Here is a 12,875-nt window from a genome sequence, read left to right on the forward strand (position 1 = left end):
CACAGCCACAGCCTTGCAAGCAATGGCCTGCATCTGGCAGCACATTCTTCAGTGGGTAAATCAATGCTACTGCTTCCAGAGTGACATCCCAGTCCTACTTTTCAATAGAAGACCTCTCACACTCAGGGCTGAGAACATGGCTCTTTTCAAGTGAATAGAACAAGGGTATATTCTAAAGTTCCATTTTTCGAAGGCTCATTCGGCTGAAGGAATCTCTGAGGAAAACAAGAGGATATAATTAAGAACAGTTTTTAAAATGTACCACAGTCGTTTGGTTGTTGGCCTGCCCACCACCCCCAATCTTTAAAATTCTTTTGTTTTGCTTTTTATTTTTCCTGCCAGAGAGATTTTAATGTTAGATGCTTATCTTACATACTCTGCCATATTCTGGTTTCAGATTTCTCTACAGATTAGAGGTATGTGATAGCAGCCACTTTGCCAAAGCTGTTGATTATTTGTCCTTAAAGTGCCATGGGAGAGATTTTTGGAGTATTCAAGGTTACTATGGTAAATAAGGGTTTCTTACTCATAAATTTGGAATCAAAGAAGTGGTTCCCAAAAATACAGAATCCTTTATGTGGGTTTATATATTGGTATTTGCCATATTCAAAATTAAAATGGAAATTTTAAGTTATTTTACCAAGTAACTTATGTTTTATTAAAAATAAGTTGCAAGGGCCAGGCGCTGTGGCTCACACCTTTCTTCCTAGCACGCAGGAGACAGGTGGATCTCTGAATTTGAGGCCAGCCAGGGCACAGAGTAGCCCTCATCTGTAATGTGTGGTGAAACAGAAGGCATACATTTCCCAACCTGCTTCTACAGCCACTCATTTACAACAGCACATCCTACCCAGGCTCTGGAAAAGCCCATCCTACCTATATGAGGGCAGGAAGATGGTCAAGGTCTCAGATCACATTTTGACAATTAAAATCCTAGGAAATTTTTATCTCCTAAAATCTGAAGACTTGAGAATTTTATCATGAAATGTTTCTATAGGTTTTCCTCATGAATTGGTTCCTTCTGCTTCCTGATGTTAAAGTTAAGGTGGGAGCAGTTGCAAAGAGAATGGCACTTAGCATTGCATTTCAGAAACTTACTTGACTCCAGGGGAAGGATTTGAAAGCTGATACTATTCATCAAGGGAAGGGATTTCTTAAGCTGGAGAGATGGCTTTGTGGTTAGTGCTTACTACCCTTGTAGAGACCCAGGTTAGGTTCCCAACACCCACATCAGGTGGCTCACAGCCTTCTGTAACTCCAGTTTCAGACAATTAGATGCCCTCTAGCCTCCTAGGGTATCTTCTTGCACATGGTGCACATAATCTCATTTACACACACACACACACTTTGGGATATAACTCAGTTATTGAATACTTGTCTAATATGCATCCTGGTTAGCCTCCCAGCACCACATAATTGCATCTGGTATCTTTGTAACCAAAACACTCTGGAGGTACAGACAGGAGGATCAGAAGCTCAAGTAATTTCCCCTACATACTAAAGACGTGAGCCGTGGTGGCACATGCCTTTAATCCCAGCACTTAGAGGCAGGTGGATCCCAGTGAGTTCGAGGACTGAGTTCTGGGACAGCAAGGGCTACACAGAGAAACCTTGTCTCGAATTCTCTCACAAACGTGAGAGAAGTTGGGCCAGGACTTTAAATGTCTAGAGAGGCTTCTGTAGCCTGACTTAGGAGCACTGTCCCAGCTAGCATGTCATCCACAGGGAAGGGCGACTTAGGAGCACTGTCCTAGCTAGCGTGTCCTCCACAGGGAAGGGCGACTTAGGAGCACTGTCCCAGCTAGCGTGTCCTCCACAGGGAAGGGCGACTTAGGAGCACTGTCCCAGCTAGCGTGTCCTCCACAGGGAAGGGCGACTTAGGAGCACTGTCCCAGCTAGCGTGTCCTCCACAGGGAAGGGCGACTTAGGAGCACTGTCCCAGCTAGCGTGTCCTCCACAGGGAAGGGCGACTTAGGAGCACTGTCCCAGCTAGTGTGTCCTCCACAGGGAAGGGCGACTTAGGAGCACTGTCCCAGCTAGCGTGTCCTCCACAGGGAAGGCTGACTTTCAGACTCATTAGTGGGGAGTGGCAAAGGCTTATATAGCAGTTGGATCTTCTTAGGTTTCTGGGGACACAAACCAGAATTTTTATATAAAAGGCTGTAAAACTATTAAAATTAATCAAGTTTTCTTTTCCTAAAAAGCTCTGAGGAGGAAGCACTAGGCTCACCTGTGGCAAGTGACTGGCAACACAGCCTTGTAGAGCTGAGGGATCTTTCTGTTTATCAGTGGCTGCAGAGCCTCTTTAAGGCGATGGTAGTTTCTCTCCAGTTCTCTTTGATACTCTTTTTGATCTGCCCCAATTAAGCTCTTATTTTTTCTTAAGGCATCCTCACACCTACGGGGTAAGAAAATTCTTGATTAGACCTCCTGTCTGGAAATTTATAGTCTTAGCCCCGCCCCCCAACCCCGCCCATTTTCTGCTCCAGTTGATGGCAAAGGATTCTCTTGCTTAAGGTTTAAGAACATGTCCCTACAGACTTGATGTCTAGATTTAAGGCGCTGTTATGGTTTAGGTATAACATGTCCCCATAGACTTCATGTGTCCTCAGCTCATGGGACCGAGAGGTGGCTGAGTCATAAGGTAAGTGGGTTATTAGGAAAGTGGCCTGGACACAGAAGTAGCTCAGTACTGGTCCCTGGCCAGCTGTCCTCTCTGCTTCCTGTCTGTGATGCAATCTGATAAACACTTCCTGAACTCATTAAATTGAAAACATTTTAATTCATAGCCAAAGCTGGCCTAGAACTTGTGATTCTTCTGCCTCAGCTTCCTGAGTACTGTAAGTGTGTGCCGCTATTTGTCTTTCGCAGTGTTGGGGGATCAAACTCCGGGCAAGGGTCCTACCAGTGAATTGTTCCTGAGCTGTCCATGCTGACTCTGAAGCCTGCCCCCCCCCCCCCATTTCTAGATCAGAAACTCTTTAGGATCAGGATCACCTCCTCCACCCCCGTGTTGAACTAAAAAGCTTGGCTTAGTAAATAGACCTTGATCATTATCCAATTTACTCAAATAGTTAAGAAAAAGATGTTTTTAAAAAATACTACAAAAGCCAGGCGGTGGTGGCGCACGCCTTTGATTCCAGCACTCGGGAGGCAGAGGCAGGAGGATCTCTGTGAGTTTGCGGCCAACCTGGTCTACAAAGTGAGTCCGGGACAGTCGAGACCCTGGAGTGATGGTGCACATCTATAATCCCAGCGGCTGAGACTGAAGCAGAACAGCAAGTTTGAGGCTTACATGGCTGTCTCAGAGCCGTATCTACTGTGTCTGTCTGAACAGCTCCTTGCTTGTGGATGCTGCTCAAGTGGCCCTTAGAGAAATGCATAGCTCTAAATGATTATACTAGAAAAAGCCACCAAGCTTGACAATCTGATCCCAGAGACCCACAGGACAGAAAGAGAACTGACTCCTAAAGTTTGTCTTCTGGTCTCCATAAGCAGGCTTAGAGCATTTGCATGAGCATGTACACACACACATAAACACACAAAAGTAACTTTAAAAAGTGTTACTATTGAAGAGTAAGCAATCTGAGTAGACTACACTCAAAATATGAGTTTACATATTTTGGAGAATGTGCTAACATCTAGATGCTGATGAACATAGGAAGCCACGGCACTATACTCAGCTGCACATCTGATGTATGTGTAGCGTTTCATTCAGACATCCTTCTAGGTACATGGTTTGTATATGCTTTGCAATAGGAACACAGCCAGGAATCTCCAAATACATCCTAGAGAAAGGAAGCACTTATAATCACACAATGGCACACACCGAAAGTAGCTCAAGCAACAGTTACAGACGTAAGTGCTGAGGACCACAGCTGACACAAACCAGCCACACTATTCCTTTATATAAGGCTACGGAATGTAAAACAGTGCAGCATTCAGAGACTCAGTGGTTTCTGATAAAGCTGAGAAGACAAAAAAAATGAGGGAACATTCAGGACACTGCCTACTTCTGGAAGGGAAAGAGGGTGACATTATAGAAATGGATTATTTTAAACAAGGTTTAATGAAGGTACGTTTTGAAAGACAAAACATCACACCAAAATACACAGAAAATACTTTTAGTAATTAAAAACCAACTGAAGTGTTATGCAAAATTGATCAGCAGAAAAAGCCCTATTTATATGGGTTATGTAACAAAGTGTGGGACTGACACTAGAGCATCTGCACTCCTGCTATTATTAATACTGAGATGTTCTGGAGTGTACACTATATTAAGAGACAATAAAAGTGCTTATGTACTTTGGTTCAGTGATTTCATGATGGAAATTTTAATTAAACAAAAGAAAAGACCCATTGTGGAATCAATAACACCATATTTAAATTCAAACAGGAAGACAGAATATCAAAGTTAAATTGACGAAATAGTATTACTATTTACATAATGGTTGTACTTTAACTGAAATAAAAATTAAGATTATTAAAAAAAATTAAGATTATATGCAAACTGAACTATGGTTGTGTGCATGTGTATGTGTGTAGAAAAACACCACTAATGTAGAAAAACAAAAGTGGAGTATTAACTCTAATTCTTCCCTTCTACTCTCCTGTCTTATTTTTTCTTTGAAACAGGGTTTACTCTGAGGCCCAGTGGGCTGGATCTCACTGTATAGCCCAGGCTGACCTTAACCTCAACAGCAATTCTCCTGTTTCAGCCTCCAAGTGTTAGGGCTTTTATAAGCATGTGGTACCCCACCAGCTATGTAACTTTCTCTGTAAGGTTTATATCATAACACAGTCAAAAACTTTTGGGCCTTTTTTGTAATTGGAAAGAATCCCTCTGTCTTGACAGTAGCCCCTGAGGAGACCTATTGGCTCTAACTGTTCATTCCTCTGAGGAGTCTGTTGGGCCTTCTTTGTGTGAGACTCTGCCTTTTACACCAAGCACCAAGAAAAAGAAAAAAAAGTAAGTATATCCAAAAGGCAACTGTTTACAGTTGCAGTCGTGATAAAATATCCTGAAACAGCAAGCAGAAAATTATGATTGTCTATTACTAAATGTCAGTGACTCTAAGAGACCTGTATTGTCGCATGATCACCTGGTCCAAAGACAGTAGGAGTTATTTTGTTGTAATAAACCTCCCTATTAGTGAAATTACTGTTGGAACCTATGAGTTCTATAAGCCTGAAATATGTGTGTCTGCCAGTAAGTGGCACAGGTCTTGTGATCACATGTTAGGAATTGGCTTCCCACAACCAATCCCATGAGGCTACATTATAGGAAGCATCAAACTAAAGCGCTTCTAATAGCAGCTTCAGGAAATAACCAACCGAGTGAAAGAACAACCTACACATGGGCAAAAATACATGTGACCTAGAGTTAGTATCTAGGGCACATAAAGAACTCAAACGTAAACATCCAACAATGCAACAAGATATGGACAATACACAAAAAGTTCAGCAACACTAATTATTAGAAAAATGCAAATAAAGACTACCTCCTCCCAGTAAGAATGGCTATTGTCAAAAGAGACACCCAATACACGTGATGGTGAGAGCATGAAGAGAAGGCAGGCCCTGCATGCTGCCTGTCAGCGCACCCCTGACAGCATGAGAAATGCTGGAGAGTAGGCTCAGCAGGTGAGAGTACTTGCTGCTCTTGAAAGGCTCTGGTTTGGCTCTTAGCACACACAATGGCTTGTAGCATCTGTAACTCCAGTGCACTTAACTCCTTTTTTTTTCTGGCCTCTGCAGGGGACACACAGGATGCACATGCACACATACAAGCAAAACACATAAAAGCTTAAGAACAAAACCAAGAGCACCCCCAGGTGGCACGGGCAGCTACACACGCAAAGGAAATGAAATCAGCCTGTTACACTCCACCCCCACCCTGCTCACTGCAGCATGACTCACAACAGCCAAGAAATGGGAACAGCCTACGCCACCTATCAAGTGATGAATGGGGCCAACGGGGTGGGTGGGGGAGGGTGGAGGGTGGGAGAATTCAGAATGCATTACATAAATGTATAAAACAGTCAAAGGACAAATTTAAAACTAAAGGGGAAAAGATGGTTCATTTGCGGGGGGGGTGGGGGAGGTGGCTTAGTTGGTAATGTGTTTCCTGTCCAAGCATGTCAACCCCAGCCAAATCCCCTAGCACACGGGTAAACAAACAAAACGAGCCAAGTGGGTGGAGTGGAGGCAGGAGCCACGGGGCTCACTAGGCAGCCATTCTACTGTGCTCAGGGAGAGACTCCTGCAAAATACACGATAGAAAATGAAGAAGGAAGAGACCCAGTGTCAACATCTGGTCTCCCCATGTGTGCACACAGACACACACATGTGGTTCATATACACAATGGAATACATTTTAGCCTTAAAAATCAAGTCTTAGGTACAACAGTACATAAGAAAATGGTACTGTGCAAAGTGAAATAAGATGGCACAGGAAGACAGGTACTGCACATGTGTAATGTAAAAATGTGAGTCTCAGAGAAGCTGGGAATAGAATGGTGACTACCAGATAGACGCAGGAGAAGGGTCAGCAATGGGCAGAGAGGCTGGACAGGGGATGCTCAGCTACATTAGACTGGAATAAGACATCTTGTATACAAAGTAGGGTCATCACAGACAGCAGGATCACAAAGTATACTCCAAAAGTTAGAAGAACAAAGAATTTTGAACATTTTCACTATTAAGAAATAGTTTCTTGGGCTGGAGAGAAGGCTTAGAGGTTAAGAGCACTGGCTGCTCTTCCAAAGTCCTGAGTTCAATTCCCAGCAGTCACGTGGTGACTCACAACCATCTATACTGAGATCTGGTGCCCTCTTCTGACCTGTAGGTACACATGCAGGCAAAGCACCATATGCATAATAAAAATAAAACTTTATAAAAAAGAAATAGTGTCTCAGGAGATACATTTGCTTCTGATTATATAGTGTATTCACAGGTACTGTAGTGCACATAATACAATCAAAACATATCAATGTGTCAGTTAAAAATAAATTTAAATTAAAAACCCTCACAAAATTTCAGATATCTGATCGTTTGTTTAGTTTCTGCTGAATAAAGGATGTCCCTGAACTCCCACTGTACCTCCCAGGGGCTGAGACTACAGGCATGGGGTAACAATTTCGTGTAGTCCTAGGGATCAAACCTAGTAGGACTTCACAAGTGCTACAGTCTACCAACTGAGTGTGTGCCCAGACCGTGGAGGAAGCTCTGTAAGCTTTAATTTTGGCTGTCTTTAAAGCTCAGGTGGAAGGAGCTGAGAGTTTTGTAAAGCTAATACAACAAAAACAAGTGTTATCTTCCTAAGGCACCTAAGCAAGGCAGCACCATCCACATTTACTGATGATAAATCACAACATCCAGCTCACAGTGGTGCACGTCTCTAATCTCAGCACTAGGGAGGCAGAGGCAGGAGGATCTCTGTGAGTTCGAGGCCAGCCTGGTCTACAGAGTGAGTTCCAGGACAGCCAGAGCTACACAGAAAAATACTGTCTTGAAAAAGCAAACTGAGCAGAACAATTCAAAGCAAAGCAAACCAAACCGATCACAATGTCCAATACACTCGATAAATGATTTGACAGGACAGACCATGTTAGGAAGACCCTTGTTGCTGTGAACTGGTACTCAGGCAGGTGGTCATTTGCTCAATGGTTCCGTGGCTCTTTTAGAAACTGTTTTGGTAGTGTGGGGACTGAATCCAGGCCTTGAGTGTGCTAGGCAAGTGCTCTACCACTGAGCTACAGCTAGGGCCACGATGCTCTTTCAGTCTGACCCCTATTTTACTTGCCCAGGTTTCTCAGGCTCTTTTCCCTGTGGCGTCTGTGGTTTTGGCATTACTGGATTACTGACCACTGCCACACAGATACAGAAATTGACCTTTTTTTTTTTTTTTTCTATTTGGCACATTCTTTTACCTTTTAGATCTAAAACCTAGAAGTAAATCTTTAAGGTCCACATAAAGTGTGTGGCATTTTTCCTGACACTGCCAAGCTGCATGAATCATTCTCACTTTTGTGATCATACTATCAATAAATAAAAATTAGGAATAAGTAGTGAGTTGATAATGACCGTTTTCCCTATTGTTACAACATCTTATATTAAATACCCTTTAGAAGGACATTACCATGCTGACTCTTAGGAATCCGGCCTGGAGAGGGACTTGCTGTTCCAGCTATGCTGTTGGTATCTGCCTTCCTTCTGCGACCTAGGGTTTTAGTATGCCATCCCCAAGGAGCTCCACACGTTGTTACAGGTTACTGGAGGAACGCACACAGCCTGTGCCCACAGCGGCAGAAGACCCTCTGAGCTCCAGGCCAAGTGTGCTTCCCCTGGCTGACCCTACTTTGCATCTTTTCAGAGCAGTAAGTCACAGCAATCAGAACAGATACATGTTGAATCCTGTAAGTCTTCCTAATAACTCATGGAATGCGGGTGTGGTTGAGACCCTAGACACCTGAGCATTAGTTAACTAATTTGGAACCCTCTCTATGAGAGGGGGGTCACCTTATCTTTTGTTTGTTCAGGAACTGAGGGTCGTGAAGACTGGACAAGGACATGTTACATATACTGGCAAGGCCGGGACTTCAACATTTATCAGTGCACAATTTCCTGCGGGAGGGAAACCAGTGTTGGATGGTGAAGAACTAGACGATTTTTTTTTTTTTTTTTTGCATAAACAACAGCTTTCAAGTCTATGGTAGTAAAGAGCAGAGAGTGAAGATTGCCTCACGGCGAACCAAATCCCATTTTCTCCTTTCACCAGTTCCTTGTGGTATTTATTCAAACTGTGGTTTGGTTACTCTTAGTCTGATGCTCTTTTTGCAAGAAGCCTCGAGTACCTTTTAGTAAAGTCCTTGAAGCAAAGGCGCAGCTTGTTGTGATGCCTGAAGAGCTTGGGGTCACCAGGTATGTCAGACAGGAAGACCTGGGCAACCTCCAGAGGGCCCTGAGAGATAAAAGGAAAGAATGAAGTGTTTTTATCTTTCAGAGTCCCATCACTGACGGGGCCGCATCCACAGTGAATACAGTCACGTCTGTTAGGACCTCAGATACTCCCAATGCCAGGTCTATATTCTTGCCTCCTACACTTAGTGACTCATTTCTTACTGGTTCATCCTTCAAAGAAATGAATAGGCCTCTGAGGACTGAGTCTATTAAATGTGTTTTTGTTTTTTATTATTCCGGCCGCACAAGTTTCAATGCATCTCCCAATCCACTGGCTATTACATTTGATTTTACAAAAACAACTTCCTTTAACATTTTAAAGGTTATTCCTGATCCAATAAATTAAACAAGGTCTTTTGTCTTTGAAGGGAATTTTGAAGGGGAAAAACAAGCACGTTAGTGTTATGGGCACAAAAGTCTCTTTCAGCTCTACGCTGGCATTGCTCTTTAATCCAAGAGTAGTCAAGACATATAATGCAAACCGTGGCTAAAGCTTTTCTTGATGCTCTTAACTGCGGGTATTCTTTAAGACTGGGACCATGCCTAAAATCATGAGTGAGACTACCTCAGCAAATCATCTACAGGGGACAACACAATGCCTTCCAACATCCCATTAAAAAATGGTATTTTATATGCAAATATTATTACTTTTTTGGTTTGTCTTGGTTTTTTGAGACAGGGATTCTCGTGTAGCCTTGGCTATTGTGGACTTGCTTTATAGTCCAGGCTGGCCTTGAACTCAGAGACTAACTCCCCAAGTGCTGGGACTACAGGCATGACCCACCATGCCTGGCTTTATTATTACATTTTCCAAAATGCTTCCACATTAATTATTCCACAAAATGCATTGGGAAAAAGATCTGGAGAAGGAAACATCATCAAGAATCTAAGAGCCTGGGGCTAGAGAGATGGCTCAGAGGTTAAGAGCACTGACTGCTCTTCCAGAGGTCCTGAGTTCAATTCCCAGCAACCACATGGTGGCTCACAACCATCTATAATGAGATCTGGTGTCCTCTTCTGGCCTGCAGGTATGTATACAGGCAGAGTGCTGTATACATAATAAATAAATAAATCTTAAAAAAAAAAAAAAGAATCTAAGAGACCAGAGGTTCATATGCATTTAGCACATCTCTGGAAGTCAGTCTTTTGAATCATGTGTACTTTTTTAATGAAAGACTTTTTTTGTTTTTGTTGTTTTATGAGACAGGATTTCATTATATAGTCTTGGCTGGCCTGGAATTTGCTGTGTTGACCAGAATGGCCTTGAACTCACAGAGAACCTGCTTGTCTCAATCATCTAGCAAAGAATATTTTGTTTAATTTTTTTTTAATTTAAGACAGCAGTCTTTTTTTAAAAAGGACTTATTTATATTATTCATTCTGCCTGCATGTGTGCCTGCATGCCAGAAAAGGGCATCAGATTTCATTATGGATGGCTGTGAGGCACCATTGAGTTACTGGGAATTGAACTCAGGATCTGTGGAAGAACAGACAGTGCTCTTAACCTCTGAGCCATCCCTCGAGTCCCAGCAAGAATATTTTAAGTGCATAACAGATAGGCACAGGCAGCGGGGAAGGCAGGTATGAAAATCGTGAATAATCTGTTTCTCAATATATCTCCATTTGTACTTCTGTACAGTGTGACATCCAAAACACAATCTTTTCGCTTGATTTGCACTATTCTGTCATTCTGCAAATATTACAATATTGCTCCAACTGCACACACCCAGTGAGAAGCACCAACCTGGTTCACAGTTGTGCCTACAGACCCCTGGAGAACCATCTGAAGCATTTTGGGGTCTGCTGGGTCCTGATGTGTTGCAAACGCCAGCTCCTGTGTCTTTTTCTGCATGTCTTCGATAGCAACTTCAACTGGTGTCAAGATTATCTGGGTAAAACAGGAGCAGTCGGGTCAGTGTAGCGCCAGAAAACTACCCAATAAGCTTTACATAAGAAAGCCAGAAGAAACGGGGACACTTTACGAGCTTTCATGTAACAGAATCCAAACCTTGATACCTAAATTAATAAAAATAAAAAGCAATAAATGCTTTAAAAAACATAAACTGAGGATGGATCAGCAACTTGGAAGACAGCCAAAAATGAATGAGCAACAATGGTGAAATCCTAGTATGTAAGAATAGGGGGGCGCATCTTCCACTAAAGCCACGTGTACTGGTTCGTGGGTTCTTTTTTCCTCAGCCGTGCAGTTACCTCTTCTTTGTGAGTGACGTTGACCCTCGTCTTAATGTAAGGAAAGGCGTGAGAGGTCGTCAGGATGGTCTTCCGCTTGAACTGCTCCTGCAGCTCCCCATGGGCGCGGCCGTCTAAAGTGAAGGGCGTACAGTACATGAAACGACGGAGATTATAGTTTTTGTCAAAATAAGTGATTCTGTCCTTCATCTCATAGGTGTCAAAGAACGGCTCCACATAAGTGATCTGAATGTATGCCTGGAAGAGAGGAAAGGTCCGTATTAATGATCTGTCACCCAGTGCGTGTCACGCAAAACAATGTGCAGACAGACCTTCAAAGACGTAAGCTGCGCAGCATCACAACGCAGCCAACCTACCTTGTTTGGATCTAATTTACACTTGTCTACAGGGTTAGAATCCTTGATTACTTCAACCACGTCCTCTCCAAATCTTTCTCCATAAAATCCCTGGAATCAAGAGAAGGAAATCTTTTACATGAATTTCCTGGTAAGGCAGAGCAGGCCTGAGGGAGACTCCTCAGCAAGACTACAGAATTTGGCAAGTTTTGTTCTAACCATGTCATTTCCATGCAATTAAGTAACAGCCAAAGAAATTAAAACTCAGTTGTTTTTTTTTTTTTTTAAGGGACCTAAGAGCTGCAGTTTAGGCAATGGTCACGGCTCTTGAGAAGGAAAAACTAGACCAGCAAGGGAGATGACCTTTAAATGCAGCCACGCAGGAGGATGGCTAGGAGCGATCCCCACATGATATATCTCAAGACTCACCTAACTTATAAAAAGCAAAGAGCCACAGTTTGAGCCAGTTCATGAAAACCGTCCCCAGCAAAGTCATCAGTTAGACTTTAAGACACCATCTGAGCAGAGAAGCAAGCCTAGACCGCTGCTTCCCAGCCTGTTCACAGGTCTGCAGGGACTCTGTCAAAATGTGGACTTTGATTTAGAGAGTCTGGGGCGGGGTGTGAGATTGTGTCTCCTAGGTGACACAAATGCTCCTGAGTCACAAGCCATCCTCGCAGCAGTAAAAGAAAGGCTCAGAAGAGCAACTGGAAAGATGTGTTAACAGAATTAAATATAAAACAATCATCTCTGTGAGAAGCAGGGAGTTCTAAAGAAGGGATTCAGCGGCGATGGCCAGGTGTGACTCCACGTTGAACCTTCGCGATGCCTCACCAGTCAGTCAGGCCACAGAGACAGCGCGCGTGCGCGTGTTGGCTATCTCCTGGCTGCTGACGCCAGCTTCATCACACACTGCTACTTGATCGCCCGTCTCTCTCTCAAGCTAGAGAAACTGGAGTAATTCTGAAGGATAAAGGCGCTTAGAAAATATGTGTGAAAAATAAAGCCTCAAAAGTACAGCTGGTAATAATTTACTACTGTCATAAAAGATCTAAAGGCTTTGAAAGGCCGTACTGTCCTCTCTAACACTCTTATACACCACGGAAGCCGTCCATCTGGCTTCTCTTATAATTAAAGCTGATATGAAGGTCTATCCACTACAGAAGTGTAAGATGGCATTTGCGAGCCACCACAGCATTCACCTCCAGTCTGTGAGAAATCTCTGCCAGTTTGGTTATTGCAGGCTCCTTGTAAACAAACTCCTGTTCATCCAAATCCCCGAACTTGGTCCCATAAAAACCAACACGGAAATAGGTGCCAAACATCCGCTTACCATCCTAGGGTTAGGAAAATGAGAATTTTTAATGC

General features: G+C 43.1%; 1 protein-coding gene across 1 annotated transcript in view; it reads right to left on the reverse strand.

Moving 5' to 3' along the window:
* Nucleotides 1–25: 25 nt before the first annotated feature.
* Dock7 (dedicator of cytokinesis 7) overlaps nucleotides 26–12,875 on the reverse strand; it is a 182,077-nt gene continuing 169,227 nt past the window's right edge. The window contains exons 43-49 of the mRNA XM_051164576.1: nucleotides 12,710–12,844; nucleotides 11,529–11,618; nucleotides 11,173–11,409; nucleotides 10,706–10,849; nucleotides 8,856–8,962; nucleotides 2,231–2,398; nucleotides 26–215 (exon numbers count right to left, since the gene is read on the reverse strand). Of these exons, the coding sequence (XP_051020533.1) occupies nucleotides 173–215; nucleotides 2,231–2,398; nucleotides 8,856–8,962; nucleotides 10,706–10,849; nucleotides 11,173–11,409; nucleotides 11,529–11,618; nucleotides 12,710–12,844 (924 nt within the window). The 3' untranslated portion in view covers nucleotides 26–172. The remainder of the gene's footprint in view (nucleotides 216–2,230; nucleotides 2,399–8,855; nucleotides 8,963–10,705; nucleotides 10,850–11,172; nucleotides 11,410–11,528; nucleotides 11,619–12,709; nucleotides 12,845–12,875) is intronic.

Source organism: Acomys russatus, chromosome 2 (assembly GCF_903995435.1).
Source record: "Acomys russatus chromosome 2, mAcoRus1.1, whole genome shotgun sequence".
Lineage (NCBI taxonomy): Eukaryota > Metazoa > Chordata > Mammalia > Rodentia > Muridae > Acomys > Acomys russatus.